General features: G+C 52.4%; 5 protein-coding genes across 5 annotated transcripts; 4 read left to right on the top strand and 1 right to left on the bottom strand.

The window, feature by feature from the left end:
* The first annotated feature begins 1,495 nt into the window (after nucleotides 1-1,495).
* On the top strand, nucleotides 1,496-2,632 carry VE01_01369 (uncharacterized protein). Its single transcript, XM_018270892.2, has one exon. It carries the CDS (start codon nucleotides 1,515-1,517, stop codon nucleotides 2,514-2,516), a length of 1,002 nt encoding a protein of 333 aa, XP_018134066.1. The 5' UTR covers nucleotides 1,496-1,514; the 3' UTR covers nucleotides 2,517-2,632.
* Nucleotides 2,633-4,167: 1,535 nt separating this feature from the next.
* Nucleotides 4,168-6,776, top strand: VE01_01368 (uncharacterized protein). The gene is made up of 3 exons (XM_018270891.2): nucleotides 4,168-4,885; nucleotides 4,946-6,128; nucleotides 6,183-6,776. Exons 1-3 carry the CDS (start codon nucleotides 4,819-4,821, stop codon nucleotides 6,214-6,216), a joined length of 1,284 nt encoding a protein of 427 aa, XP_018134067.1. The 5' UTR covers nucleotides 4,168-4,818; the 3' UTR covers nucleotides 6,217-6,776.
* Nucleotides 6,777-7,053: 277 nt separating this feature from the next.
* On the top strand, nucleotides 7,054-8,655 carry VE01_01367 (uncharacterized protein). Its single transcript, XM_018270890.2, has 3 exons — nucleotides 7,054-7,435; nucleotides 7,493-7,662; nucleotides 7,884-8,655. The coding sequence occupies exons 1-3, from the start codon at nucleotides 7,312-7,314 to the stop codon at nucleotides 8,610-8,612; spliced, it is 1,023 nt and encodes a 340-aa protein (XP_018134062.1). The 5' UTR covers nucleotides 7,054-7,311; the 3' UTR covers nucleotides 8,613-8,655.
* Nucleotides 8,656-8,903: 248 nt separating this feature from the next.
* Nucleotides 8,904-12,798, top strand: VE01_01366 (uncharacterized protein). Its single transcript, XM_018270889.2, has 3 exons — nucleotides 8,904-9,181; nucleotides 9,239-12,263; nucleotides 12,344-12,798. The coding sequence occupies exons 1-3, from the start codon at nucleotides 9,087-9,089 to the stop codon at nucleotides 12,638-12,640; spliced, it is 3,417 nt and encodes a 1,138-aa protein (XP_018134063.1). The 5' UTR covers nucleotides 8,904-9,086; the 3' UTR covers nucleotides 12,641-12,798.
* On the bottom strand, nucleotides 12,691-13,867 carry VE01_01365 (uncharacterized protein). Its single transcript, XM_018270888.2, has 2 exons — nucleotides 13,675-13,867; nucleotides 12,691-13,613 (listed from the first exon to the last, which is right to left on the bottom strand). The coding sequence occupies exons 1-2, from the start codon at nucleotides 13,730-13,732 to the stop codon at nucleotides 13,210-13,212; spliced, it is 462 nt and encodes a 153-aa protein (XP_018134064.1). The 5' UTR covers nucleotides 13,733-13,867; the 3' UTR covers nucleotides 12,691-13,209.
* Nucleotides 13,868-13,992: the final 125 nt, after the last annotated feature.

Genomic DNA, 13,992 nt, shown 5'->3' with positions numbered 1-13,992 from the left:
TCCACGATTCTTATGACGATGATTTGTTTTTTTTTGTTTTTTGGGGGAGTTGAGTGGTGTGTGTTTTTATGATGAGGTGGGTTGTGCTGTGCTATTGGTGTGATTAGGGGTTCAGGGGGTGGGGAGGGAAGGGGTCCTTGCCGCGAAAGGATGCTTGTGCCCTATTTGTCTAGGAGAGTATGGGGTCCTTTCCCCTCCATAAAAGACCAAATGTTTCAGTTGATATCTATCCTCGAAATCCCTTTTCCGGAAGAGGAACCCTATACTCCCAAGCCAGCCGTGAAACAGATATCGAGATCCCATTACGCGATCCCAACGGCCGCTGTACGCTTGTTCGTGCGTAGAAGGGTCGGGCTCTGAGACATTCCCCACTTCCCTGCGTCGTCGGGTTGTAGATGTTTATATTAAGTGCTGAGGGTTGAAGATTTTGGGGTTGTCTGTGCATATTGGACATCTGTGGGGCTGGTTGGGTTGGGACGGCTCCGAGGAGTTGTGTGCTGGGGTTGGCTTGGTCTAATATCGATAAGAGATTCTGTATGGCTTGTGTCTACAACAGTTTTCTCTGGACTGGTCGCCGATGATTGAGGTCATGTAGGCTCGTTGAGACAGGACCAGAGTTGGTTCTTGGGGCCATATAGATGGTAGGCTTGTATCCCCGGTCTCGTCCGCGAGCATCCCTCTATCCTAACTCTCGATTCACCTTCTCATTCTAACAACCAATCTTGCCATCAATCACACCCCCTTTAGTAACCATACGCACCGCGGGGCAAATGTGAGAAACTCCTATGCCTATCATAATACGTTTCTCAGCACTCACCTATGTCTTGTATCAGCCCAGCTACGTGCGAGCTGAGTATTAAGTCCTGTGATTTCTTCTCAGGAGACTTGAGTTCCATGGTCGATGGAAGACCAGGAAGTGTATAAATATCAACTTTCTTCCCTTCCCCCAACACAGTATCGCATACCATTCTACTCTGTAGCCCAAATTACAATCACCAATATCACCAATATCACCAATCCAAGCAAGCCACCCCATGCGCACTTCCGTCGTTACTGCCTACGTCCTCACTCTCGTTAACACCGCCCTCGCCATCTACGAATGCCCTAAGCATGACCCATTCCTCACGCCAATGTGCTGCTATACGAATGTGAGCTTTAAATGCTATGAGAGTAAGGCGATCCTCCCATAATAGCCCTATAACCTGCTAACAACCTGGATGTAGTGTCTCGACCACCTGAGAACCTAGAAATGTTTGAAGCGATCTGTCTTAAATCATATTTATTAGTAAAGTGCATCCCTACATTAAGAGATGCACCCTATAACAAGACAAACTATTAGTCCTTTGAATTTAATTAATTCTGGAATTGCGCGCATGGACAACTCTGAGACCACTTAGCAATATTGCGATATCGCTATCAATTTGTAAGCAGATACTTAATGATATGTATCATCAAAACGCTGTCAATCTCAGGTTGCTCCTTAGAAAATTAGAACTGTAAAATCTACGAACACAATGTCATTTAGCAACTTAGCAGTCACAATCCCACGACCAGGAATAGACACCGATCCATCGACCCAGCGCTCGTCCTCTCACGCATCTATTCCCGCGCCTGCCGAAGCCGCCTTCATCACCCAGTTCGGTGCCCATCTACCTTCTGCTCAGTACTTCATCTCAGATAATGCAAGCACCGCAATCTATGAACTACCACCACCTACTGTCTCTTTGCTGCATGCTCCCATAGAGCGCGTCCTGATCGTCCATGGTGCAGGAACCCCAGCCTTGGGCATGCTTCCCCTCGCCAAAGCCCTTCAAGCCTCCAGTCCCAACTTACACATAGTGTTATACGACCACTTCGGACATGGGCTCTCCTCTACACCTCTAGTGCCTCACGTGCCAGCACTATTCCACGACCAAATCATACAACTCCTGCGGCATCTGAAATGGCCATCAGCGCATCTCCTGGGATTCTCCTTCGGCGGATCAACGATTACTAGCTTCACCGCCTTATATCCGGATCTGGTCCAGAGCCTGGTAGTGGTGGCTCCAGCTGGGCTGTTGAGGTCTGCGACGCTGACTGAGGAGGGCGCAAGTTACCTAAAGGGGGGTGCGGGTGTGGACGAGGGTGTGGCGACAGACTGGATAGTAGACTTCGTCAGTGGTGGTCCCCTCATCGTGTCACCTGACTGGAAGGCCAACTTTGCAAGGGGAGAGATTAGTGGGGAGCCAATTCAGGTCTGGGAGAGAGAGTATCACAAAGGGCACATTCCCAGCTTAGTAGCTATAGTTAGAGATGGCGGCGTCTTCGACATGCACCAGCATTTCAAAAAGGTGTCTCAGAGTAGTGTCAGGCGATTGGCTGTGGTTGGAGAGCTCGACGATTTCTGTACTGAGCAGGACCTAAGGACTGTTGGATTTAAAGATGTAGTTGTTGTTCCCCGAGCTGGCCATGGCCTAGTGAGACAGCGGGTTTCTGAGGTTGCACGCCCTATTATTGAGTTTTGGAGGAGTCTGTAACTCGGGAAACCTACTTTTACGCCACACACATGACTAGGCTTGAGAATAGTAGCTAAGTAAAAACATAGCTAACTAGGTTATTAAAGCCATGGCATACCTCTTGAAAGTGTTTCTAGGCTTCGAAATCCATATTGACAGTGTGCGGCTGTCCCTTTAGGGAGATGTCAAGCTTGGTATTCCACCCGTACAATTGTCTGATTATTACTGATAATCAGGTCCACGACATGCTACCAGACGTTAGTACCCATCCTGGGGGCAAGATAATAACGGTGAGATCAACTCCATGGTGTCTAAGACATTTCCCATTCCGCCACAGATGGCTAACATGTTAGGAGCTGAGGTTTTAGAATTTAGGTTCTGCTTGTGGGTTGTTACAAGTGATTGGAGCCCGGTTACCGGGTTATGGGCGAAGGTTTGGTGCACTGCAGCTTGTAAGACTACTGTATTTGTCCTGGTATTTGTTGCTGTGAGTGATCTAAGCCTAAGATGCATTCCTTCATGCTACTTGCTGGGGGGTAGGTCCTACAGCTTCACTACAAGACAGTCGGCGTATGCTCCATATGTACCCCTAGACATAAATCGGGGGTTATATAAGTCTCAGCCTCTCTCCCGCAGGACTATCTCGCTCGTCATCCCTTTCCAATGCTATAAAAATCAACGATACTACCAACTGCAAGCACCATGCGCACTTCACTTGTTGTCACCATAGCCCTCTTCAGCACCGCACTCGCCCTCTACAAGTGCCCTGAGAATGAAACCTAGGACTCACACCATACTGCTGCGAAGATCGTACCTTTGGTTAAGATGTTCCGTATACCGTGAATTGCAAGTATGGTACGGCTACTCCTCCTGTAGTATCTTCATAACATTCTGACACCATGGGCCTAGCAAACCGTGAGGCAGAAAACTTCAGAGACTTACAAAAAGTGTGTGCCAACATGCTACCGTCCTTTCCCTCCTGCTGCCAGGACTCGCCAGTGAGTAACTGTCCTGGATGAAGGGTGTGCCCATATCTAATTACTTGTGTAGTTGGGTCATGCCGTAGACTGCACCCGAGTTAGAGCGTAGAAGACCGAGTAGGAGACGGGGGCCGGGGATAGGTAGGGGGATAAATAAAGGGACAGGTAAAGGGACAGGTAAAGGGACAGGTAAAGGGACAGGTAAAGGGACAGGTAAAGGGACAGGTAAAGGGACAGGTAAAGGGACAGGTAAAGGGACAGGTAAAAGGACAGGTTAAGGGATAGGCTATTCAGTAGCTAGAGGTGCCAATTTATTTATCATCGAGCACCACCTGAGTGTGAATGTGATATCGGAAGTTGATGGCCTCTCAATTCTCAATTGGGTAGAGTGCCTTACTAAGCAGACGGAAGAAAAGGAGCCGACCGTCCGAAAGAAGCGGAAACTGTCCGTGTCAGGCCCAACGCGGCCGCCCCAGCCACGCGATTTTACAGATTTGAGTAATTTCAGTTATCCCAGTGACTTTTTACGGATTTATCCCGGCCAATTTATCCCAACAACCTGGGGAAATTTAGCAAATTTAGCAAATTTTAGTAGATTTAGGAAATTTGGGCGGATACGGTTACCCGTGCACCCGTCAGCGCTCGTCCAGTGCCCGTCCCCCATCCATCCCATCCCTCCCATCCCCAATTCCCCTCTCCGTCCGTCTAGTCCAGTGACCAGCGCCATAAAGAATTTAGCTGGTTAGTATCGTATCCAGGGGTAAGAGCGATAAACTTCTCTTTCTCTGCCCCCCCAACCATATTATCGATTGCGCTCTCCTTGTTACAACACGTCCCCCAAAAAATAATATCGTCCATTTCTACTTCTACGTTTTATTTTCATCACCGCGTTGTCGCAGGGTCTTCTTCATTAGCTTGAAAGTAGTCCTGAAGGTGGTGGGATCCTCACTTTTGTTCGTCGTCCAATCAATCGCATCAAAACGGGCGCTTGTTCGCCGGTCGCAGGGACTTAATCGACGTGTCAAACTCGCTGCACCGTGATCCGTCAATCCCGTCCCTTCATCACCAACCGCTACTATCTGGGGAATGAGACTCGTACGACATCAGCTTGAGCCCATTCAGTTCCATTGATATCAGGAATTTTCAGGCGCAATACGAAGGTCACCTTTGCGCGCGAGTTTAGTAAGGTGGAGATAATCGCGTCGCTCTCACTATTTCGGCGCGCAGAATCAGATCATTCGAGCAGAATCTCGCGCTTTCATCGCCAACAACACACCACAAACAGATAAAGAAAGACCTCATTGACTTGAGATCTTCCGATAGTCTACATAAAACGAACCACAATGTCTTCCACGCGCCACCTTCCCGAAAAGCGCAACGCGCTGCTCATGGTCGAAAATGCTCCCAAGTGTAAGCCCATCGCACCATAGACCCCTTCCCACCGTTCGCGCAACTAACCCCATCCCCTAGACGAGAGCCTAGTCGAGCGCCGTCGCCTCGGCCAGACCGACTTGCAAGTTAAGGCGAAGCAGCTCGGCACGTTCGACTACGCGCACCTTCGCGCGCCGCTGCCCAAGAACGTCGTGTCGGGCATCTTCAAGCCCGCGCCAGCGAGCTACTTCCTCATGCGCCGCTCAAACGACGGATATATCAGCGCGACTGGCATGTTCAAGGCGACTTTCCCCTACTCTGAGGTCCACGAGGAGGAGGCCGAGCGCAACTACATCAAGAGCCTCGCGACCACAAGCCCCAACGAGACTGCTGGAAACGTCTGGATCTCGCCGACGCACGCGCTTGAGCTGGCCGACGAGTATGGTATCCGCGTATGGATCAAGGCACTCCTCGACCCTACACCTATTGTCGTGAACCCCAAGGGAGATACGACCCCCAAGAAAATCTCGCCGCCACCTACCTTCCTCCTTGCGCCCGAGGACCTCGCTGCCCCAACCGGTTCGAGCGGTCGCTCCGGTGAGGCACTGAGGAGAAGCAGGAGGAGCGTGAGCCCGAGCAAGATCGCGAGCCCGCTGAAGAAGACAATCGCTACCCCGCGAAAGCTGAAGCAGCAGAAGGCTGCTTCGGAGGAGAGCGCGAGCGCGTCGAGCAAGAGCCTGCAACAGGCGCTGAAGTCGGCTACTAAGCCCGAGGGATCTCCAAGCTCGTCAGTTGCTGAGAAGGAGGACGAGACGGCAAGCCCAGAGCCAAAGAGGAAATCCAAGGCTGCAAAGGCGGAGGTGGCTAAGGCCAGTGCGGCGAAGACTGATGCTGAGAAGGAGCCTAAGGTCATTGTCCAGGTTGACAAGGAGGTCATTGTCGAGGGCGATGTAGAGACAACGCACACGCACGTCGAGGTTGAGATGCCAGCTGGCTTCGCCGAGCTGCCCCTACCTGAAGACACGGAGGCCATGATCGCCAAGGCGAAGGAGATGGTCGAGGCAGCTGTCAAGGCTGACGAGGCGGCCAAGGAGGCGGCTGAGGCTGAGGCGGGGCCCAGCAAACCCGCGGCGAAGAAGGTGAAGAGGAAGGCGGAAGAGGAGGCTGAGAAGGAGAACGAGGGTGCGGCGCCGGCGAAGAGGGCTAAGGTCGAGAGCGACCTGAAGAAGGAGAAGGTGCGGGCGAGAGCGCTGATTGGTATTAGTGCTACGTTGGCTATCGGGTATGTTTATGTCTCCTTATTTCTCCCCTGATGAACGCATGCTAACAGACACAGTGCTTTAATCCCCTACGTGATGGGCGCCTTCTAGGTGCCGCAGGTGGTTAAAAAAGTTTAATTTATAATGGGCGCGACGCGTCTAAACCCCTTGTCTATTTGTCGTCTCTCTCGTCTCGTTCCGTTTCGAATTTATCTCGGCGTTGAGTGAGGCTTGTTTTTTCTAGGGGCTTTTCTATGGTGTGGTTGTGGTTGAGGTATCCGATATTACGCACCCTTTCTATACATGAGAGAGTTTGTACGGCACCATAGGTTGTGGGATACCCAGGGCTTTTGCGAGTGTTGGGGAAGGGAAGGAGGGGGAGAGGGATGGTCCGCAGGGTTGTCGACATTGGACCAGGATGATGTGGAGGTGATGGGCGGATGTGTGATGGGACGGGGGGATATTATGGGTGGAGGTTTGACTGGCTGGTTTGATAGGAAGTTGTAATTCTCGAGTTGTTCTTGTCTACTATCTTATGGGCGGGGAGTTCGATGGCACTTGCTTTATTAGTTTGAATGTGCAATGAGGGAATATGTGAAGCTTCGTGTGGTCCCGTTGATGATTTTCTACCTTTGCGCCGTAAGAGTAATCGTGCCACCCAGAAGTCTGTACAACGGTTCTCTATAATGGAACGATTAAGACAAGGTCTCTCAACCACTCATCTAGGGTTATAATTTCGTATTATAGCCTTTCAATTACAGTTGCTCAAAAATGGCTCCAACGAGATAAATTCCATGAGCTTGAATTATTGGCCCTTACGCGCTATGCCGCCATGAATGACAGCCCAACCGCAAACAGCCTAGCGTCAGATTATTTTCTCTTCCTCGCCCTTATAATCCCCCACTCAATCTTTCTTTCTTCCATCTTCCTCCTCTTCACCATCCTGCAAAGATGTGACAGAAGACCTAAACTCGCAGCCGCCTTCGTGCGCGCTCTGCTTATTTATAAAAATTGCTTCTCATGAGTCGGTCCAGAACGGTCCGCATACCCTCGGCTCTATATGTCAGAAGATCTCGGCCACATACCCGAGTTAGTGCTCGGTACAAACTTTACTGTACCTTCCCCACGCCCGGTTGTTAGTCTCGCCCTTGACTTGTCAGTTGTTCGAAGCTGCACAGCTCAGGATAAACACAACTTGATCTCGCGATGGCTTTCAATATCCGGACCGCGTCGGTGCTGAGGCGGCAGTTTGGTGTTGTGCAGGTGCGATGCTTCTCTGCGTCGGCGGCAAGGGACGCCCAGTATGGATTTATTGGACTTGGGCAGATGGGTACGTTTATCTGACGTTCCCGTTTGGCGGGGTGCAGCGAGCTAACAACGACGATAGGATATAACATGGCCAAGAACTTGCAGAAGAAGTTGCCATCCACGGATGTGCTGTTAATTCAGGATATTAATGCGGAGGCGACGAAGAGGTTCGCGGACGAGGTAGCCGCAGCTGGTGGTGGTGCGCAAGTAAAGATTGCGGCGTCCCCAGCTGAGGCGGCCGATGGAAGTGTAAGCTCCCCCTCCCTCTCATTTCTTGTCTTCCCCAGCTTTACGTGATGAGTTTGTTCCAATTCATGATACTAAGTTGGCATCCCCCGTCTTGGGGGTATGTTCGCGTGATTTTATTATTATACAACAAAGCCAATCCTCTGAACTTTCAAAAAGCTTCCTTCTTTGCACATCTTCATGTTTATTCTCATGGGGGCATAAAGCTGACAAGTGGCAATTAGGAAACCGTCGTTACCGTACTCCCAGAACCGGTACATGTTAAGGGCGTGTTCAGCCAGGTGCTTGCGCAGCCTCCCTCGACAGGGTCGCACAAGGACAGGCTCTTCATCGATTGCTCCACAATTGACCCCGCGACGTCGAAGGAGGTTGCCAATACTGTCACTGCTACCCAACAAGGCAACTTTGTCGACGCACCCATGTCTGGTGGTGTCGTCGGCGCCACGGCGGGGACGCTGACTTTCATGCTCGGCGCCCCATCATCCCTCTTGCAGCGCGCAGAGCCCGTCCTCATGATGATGGGCAAGCGCGTCTTGCACTGCGGAGACCAGGGAGCTGGCTTAGTCGGGAAGCTGGCGAACAACTACCTCCTGGCTATCAACAACATCGCCACTGCTGAGGCCATGAACCTTGGTATCAAGGCTGGTCTCAACCCCAAGGTCCTCGCCAACGTTATCAATGTCAGCACTGGAAAGTGCTGGCCGAGCGAGGTTAACAACCCCGTAAAGGGTGTGGTTGAGGGTTCGCCTGCTGGGCGCGATTACAGCGGCGGCTTTGGAATATCGCTGATGAAGAAGGATCTTGGACTTGCGATCCAGGCTGCCAACGAAGCTGGTGCTCAGTTGGAGCTTGGTGATAAGGCGAACGAGGTGTATGATCTCGCTTCTAAGGATGAGAGGTGCAAGGGGAAAGACTTCTCTGTGGTGTATAGATATCTTGGTGGAAAAGAATAAACTTTACAATACAAGATCAGTATAACACTTTAAGACCATTAGCATATATGAATTCGAGATCGCGTGTTTCAATGTGAAATAAAGCTGGTGTGGTTCTCATACCACCTAAAAGTCCAAAGAGTGCCTGCATATAACAACAGCGATTACAGCAACTATAATGTAAGTGAAGGCTTTCAATCACTCAGGGATACAATAAGTAAGCCAGTTACCGACAAATGGAACTGAAGATACGAGCTCTATGAGTTGCAATTGCTCGTATTAATCCTAAGCTATAATTTATCAGTGGGGAACCCTGATTAATTTCTTAACTCCGAGCTTCGCGATAAGATCTAATCAGTACAGCGACGTAATCAAGCCCGTACCTTAAGGGAACAACCGGACGAAACAAAGAAAGCTCTCTCCTCTCACCACGAACCCGCCCATGTCCGGGTCCCTCCACCAACTCAACCTCCTCCACTTCACCCTCCCGCAATCATGTCCTACATAGTCCCCATCCACCGCCCCAGCAGCGTCCGCCACGCCCTCTCCCTCAACCTCCTCGACCCCGATTCCACCTGCCTCGTCGTCGCGTAAGCCCCTCCTCCCCCCACCAAGAACTCACCCCTCTCTAACCTCCCCCCCTCTAGCAAATCCAACCGCCTCGAAATATGGACTCCGACGCCCACCGGCCTCCAGCTCGCACACACCCGCACCCTCCATGCGCGTATCACAATGCTCGCGGCGATCCGGCCCCCCACCTCCCGCACTGCACACCTCTTCGTCGGCACCGCGCGCGCACACTATTTCACTCTCGCGTGGGACGCGGCGACGAGGAGGCTGGAGACGGTGCATGCGTTTGTTGATGCGAGTGAGAAACATATGCGCGGCGCTTCTGAGGGTGAGGGATGCGCTGTCGATCCGTCTGGGAAGCAGCTGTGCTTGAGTCTGTTTGAGGGCGTGCTGAGCTTCGTCAAGGTTATGAAGCCGAGGAAGGTTGCGGCGGCTGGGACCTACCTGGATGACCCGGAGCAGATAAGGATTACGGAGCTGTTTGTGCGGGCGACGGTGTTTTTGCATACTGAGTCAACGAGTCCGAAGGTGGCCCTGTTATATCAGGATGGGAGGGATAGGGTGGGGTTAGCGACTTATAGGGTTACGGATGGGAGGGGACAATATGGAGGGTTTGATCCGAGGAAAGAGAGGGAAGATGAGCTGGAGGTGGAGGTTGGGGCGAGCCACCTAATTCCGGTGCCGAAAGGGGAGGGAGGCCAGAGGAGATATGTGGTCAGAAATAATGCCAGTGCAAAGGCGCAACTGGGAGGTGTGATTGTGGTTGGTGAGACGAGGATGCTTTATCTGGATGATGAGAGCAAGGCAACCCTGGAGCATGTGCTCGACGAGGCCAGCATCTTTGTGGCGTGGACGGCATATGATGGGTTGAGATATCTGCTGGGCGATGAGTATGGATGGCTGCATTTGCTCACGCTGGTGGTCGATGCCGAGGTCGTGACGGGGATGACGATGAAGAAGCTTGTGCGGATTTCGCGGCCGTCGACTATGGTCTGTCTGGAGGACGACCTGCTGTTTATTGGATCGCATGATGGAGACTCGCAGGTCTTGAAGTTGGACATGGATGCCAAGGCTGCTGAGGTGGTGCAGACTCTGGATAACATCGCGCCAATTGTTGATTTCACAGTTATGGATATGGGGAGCCGATCGGAAGAGGCGCGGGCAAATGAGTTCTCGTCGGGTCAGGCACGGATTGTGACTGGAAGCGGTGCCTTTCAAGAGGGGGGGTTGAGGAGTGTCCGAAGCGGAGTCGGGTTGGAAGATATTGGTCTGCTGGGAGAAATGGACAACGTCAAGGGGTTATATACCCTCCAAACAAACAACCCGGAGTTTCACGATACGCTGGTGATATCATTCTCGACAGAGACACGAGTGTTCCGGTTTGATAGCGCAGGGGAAGTTGAAGAGGTAGAGGAATTCCTGGGGCTCTCCTTCGAAGAGCATACGCTTTTGGCCGCAAATGTGTCCAATGGCAGGATATTGCAGATTACGCCATCCAAAGCATTGCTGATAGACTCAGAATCTGGTGTAGCTGTCGCATCATGGCAGCCAGGGCCAGGAGAGATTATCACTGCAGCGTCGGCAAATGAGAATTACGTTCTATTATCTGCCGACGGAAAATCGCTCATCTCTTTGGATCTAGACAACGACTTGTCAGAAATTGCGCGACAAGACTTTGGGGACACTGATCAGGTTGCCTGTATAGACGTCCCTAATACCGAAACACCGATTGGGCTTGTGGGGCTCTGGCAGTCTGGATCGGTGTCTATTATAGACCTGAGGACGCTGCAACCCATACAAGGAGATACGCTTCGCAATAACGACACTGCCGCCGTACCGCGAAGTATGGTGCTGGCACAGATTCTCCCAAAGACTTCCGGGCCGACGCTCCTCGTTGCCATGTCCGATGGGGTTGTTCACTCATACTCTGTTACGCCCTGCACATTCGCTCTCACAAATCGCAAGTCAGTTGTACTCGGCACCCAGCAAGCCAACCTACGCGTCCTTCCTCGTGCGGACGGCCTTATGAACGTATTTGCGACCTGCGAGCATCCTAGCTTGATCTACAGCTCAGAAGGACGCATCATCTACTCCGCTGTCACGGCTGAGGATGCAACGTTCATCTGCCCATTTAACGCTGCCGCCTACCCAGACGCAATTGTAGTTGCGACGGCTTCAGAGATCAAGATCAGCCAAATCGATACCGAGCGCCGCACCCACGTAAGAACACTTCCAATGGGCGAAACAGTTCGCCGCGTGGCCTATTCTCCGTCCGAAAAAGTCTTCGGCCTCGGCGCCATCAAGCGCGAGCTCGTCAACGGCGAAGAAGTCATAGAAAGCTCCTTCCGCCTCGTCGATGAAGTTGTCTTCTCCGAGCTAGGCAAACCCTTCCAACTCGGCACCTCCCAAGGCGAGGAACTGGTAGAGGCAGTCATCCGCGCCCCTCTTCCAAATACCTACGGCACGCCCCAAGAGCGCTTCATTGTCGGCACTTCTTTCCTCGACGACGACGCCGCCCTCTCCTACCGTGGCCGCATCCTCGTCTTCGGCGTCGACTCCTCCCGCAACCCCTACAAGATCGCCGAGTACAAGGTCAAAGGCGCATGTCGCTGTCTCGGGGTTATCGACGGCAAGATTGTCGCCGCACTCGTCAAGACTGTCGTCGTCTTCGACTACACGGAGCTCAGCGGCACCAGCGCGCGCATCGAGAAGGTTGCCAGCTACCGCACTAGCACGTGCCCGGTCGATCTCGCTATTGAGGGGAATACCATCGCTGTCGCGGACCTGATGAAGTCCGTCTCGCTCGTCGAGTATCGTGCTGGGACCGGCGGCGAGGCGCCCACTCTTGTTGAGGTCGCGAGGCATTTCCAGAGTGTTTGGGCAACGGCTGTGGCACATATTGATGAGGGATGGCTGGAGGCGGACGCGGACGGGAATCTGATTGTGCTGAGGCACAACGAGGCGGGCGTTACGCTTGAGGACCGCAAGAAGATGGAGGTTACGGGCGAGTTTCACCTTGGAGAGCAGGTGAATCGGATACGCAAGATTCGGGTCGATGCGAGTGAGGATGCGACTGTGGTTCCGAGGGCGTTCTTGGCGACTGTGAGTACCCCTTTTCCCTTATTATCTCCGTTGTAATACGGGAATGTGTGTGTTTGATATGGTGACTAATATATCTACAGACTGAGGGCTCCCTCTTCCTCTATGGCAGCGTCGCCCCGGCCTCCCAGGACCTGCTACTGCGCCTCCAACAGCGCCTAGCTGAGAATGTCGAAACGCCCGGCAATATTCCGTTTGCCACTTACCGATCCTTCCGCAATGCAGAGCGTGAGACGGAGGAGCCTTACCGGTTCATTGATGGGGAACTGATTGAGCGGTTCCTCGACTTGGATGAGGAGAGGCAGGACGTGGTGTGTAAGGGATTGGCTAAGGTGGAAGAGGTTAGGGATTTGGTGGAGGGACTGAGGAGGATGCATTAGCATGTCTACTATTGGCGTTTGGTAGGGACATTATACGATTGAACGGGTTACTGGATGGCAGTCGAAGGAAGGTGTGGATATAAAAGCCAGGGTTCTAGATTATGTAGACTTCACCTACAAAGCAAGCTTAGAAAGATAATAAAAATCATCAGAGGGTCAAGAAAAGGTCAAATGTAGCAGTACTAGACCGAATTGTCAGATGGCCCTATCCGTAGTGACTGTGACAGTGCCTATGTCCTTCCAGAAGCTCATCTGATTTAAAGGCGTGGATGTATGCCATAAGAATTTAACTAAAGCTAATGTCTCTCACGAAGCACGACCTGCAAACTCGTCCAAAGCCGTGACGCACGAAGCAATCATACGATTCATGCAAAGAGTGGTGTTCTGGCAACCAGCCATCGCAGTCAACCGCCAGTGCCCATATAGACCCCTCATATTCCAACAAGAAAACAATCAAGTACGCCATTCTCCCATGCTCTGTAGACCGAACGCAACGCGGCCAACAAAGAAAATTAAAACCCAATCCCTACCCACTCTTCGCCGCATAAATCACAGTCGTCAGCACCCACCTAATCGTGCGTCTGCACCTTGTGATCCCCCGTCGCTCCTGTCACAGCCTGCGCATACGTCGGCGGTGCCGGGTGGCTTCCCTCGCCCTCTTCTGGCTGGCTACCCTGTCCCCACGTCCCATTCTGATGCTGCTGCAACTGCGGCGCACCCATCGGCTTCACGGTCCCGTAGCCCTGCGGCTGGCGCTGTTGCTGTTGTCGCGATGCGGAACCATCGGTCTGCACGTAGATGTAGGTGACGCGGCTGCCGGCCTCGGCGTCCTGGGGAAGTGCGTCGTAGGATTCGAGCTCAGGGTTCTTGGCGATGATGTACCAGGCGTGGAGGAGGCCGGGGAGGAAGCCGAGCATGCAGAGCAGGATGTTGATGAGGGAGTCGGCGGAGCAGAGGCCGGTCTTGACCCAGACTAGAGAGGGAGGTTAGCTGTGTTTGTGGAGCAGTGGGTGTATCGGGGGAGAGAGGCGTACCTGGGAGAGGAGGGAAGAGGATGGCGATGAAGGCGAGGAAGAGGTCGGAGTTGCACATTTCTGAGGTTTTGCTGGGTGTCCGGCTGGTATATAATTGTCTTTCTGAACCCTGTGGTGTTCGACGTTGAAGATGCAGTGATGAGGATGGAGGTGAAAGACCACAGTATAGGATGTTTGGTCGATTGTATGGTTGCCTGTCAACCGGGCAGACGTAGTGGTTGGACCCCGACCTTTCCCTCGCTCGCTTGCTGCGTCATTTCTGTCGTCGTAAGCCCCGCTATACCTGAAGAAGAAGGCCATAGTGGAGTTTAGCCAGCT

The sequence above is a fragment of the Pseudogymnoascus verrucosus genome (genome assembly GCF_001662655.1).
Source record: "Pseudogymnoascus verrucosus strain UAMH 10579 unplaced genomic scaffold scaffold_4, whole genome shotgun sequence".
Classification (NCBI taxonomy): Eukaryota; Fungi; Ascomycota; class Leotiomycetes; order Thelebolales; family Thelebolaceae; genus Pseudogymnoascus; species Pseudogymnoascus verrucosus.
Note: the sequence above shows the minus strand (reverse complement) of the source record. Positions and strands in the feature narration are given on the sequence as shown.

Excerpts from the sequence above, each read along its gene's own strand:
- VE01_01369 (XM_018270892.2), top strand. The coding sequence starts at position 1,515 with ATGTCATTTAGCAACTTAGCAGTCACAATCCCACGACCAGGAATAGAC.
- VE01_01368 (XM_018270891.2), top strand. The coding sequence starts at position 4,819 with ATGTCTTCCACGCGCCACCTTCCCGAAAAGCGCAACGCGCTGCTCATG. Across the intron at positions 4,886-4,945 it reads GGTCGAAAATGCTCCCAAGT|ACGAGAGCCTAGTCGAGCGC; the intron begins GTAAGCCCATCG and ends CCCATCCCCTAG. Across the intron at positions 6,129-6,182 it reads AGTGCTACGTTGGCTATCGG|TGCTTTAATCCCCTACGTGA; the intron begins GTATGTTTATGT and ends TAACAGACACAG.
- VE01_01367 (XM_018270890.2), top strand. The coding sequence starts at position 7,312 with ATGGCTTTCAATATCCGGACCGCGTCGGTGCTGAGGCGGCAGTTTGGT. Across the intron at positions 7,436-7,492 it reads TATTGGACTTGGGCAGATGG|GATATAACATGGCCAAGAAC; the intron begins GTACGTTTATCT and ends CAACGACGATAG. Across the intron at positions 7,663-7,883 it reads CTGAGGCGGCCGATGGAAGT|GAAACCGTCGTTACCGTACT; the intron begins GTAAGCTCCCCC and ends AGTGGCAATTAG.
- VE01_01366 (XM_018270889.2), top strand. The coding sequence starts at position 9,087 with ATGTCCTACATAGTCCCCATCCACCGCCCCAGCAGCGTCCGCCACGCC. Across the intron at positions 9,182-9,238 it reads TCCACCTGCCTCGTCGTCGC|CAAATCCAACCGCCTCGAAA; the intron begins GTAAGCCCCTCC and ends CCCCCCCTCTAG. Across the intron at positions 12,264-12,343 it reads CGAGGGCGTTCTTGGCGACT|ACTGAGGGCTCCCTCTTCCT; the intron begins GTGAGTACCCCT and ends ATATATCTACAG.
- VE01_01365 (XM_018270888.2), bottom strand. The coding sequence starts at position 13,732 with ATGTGCAACTCCGACCTCTTCCTCGCCTTCATCGCCATCCTCTTCCCT. Across the intron at positions 13,614-13,674 it reads CCTCTTCCCTCCTCTCCCAG|TCTGGGTCAAGACCGGCCTC; the intron begins GTACGCCTCTCT and ends CTCCCTCTCTAG.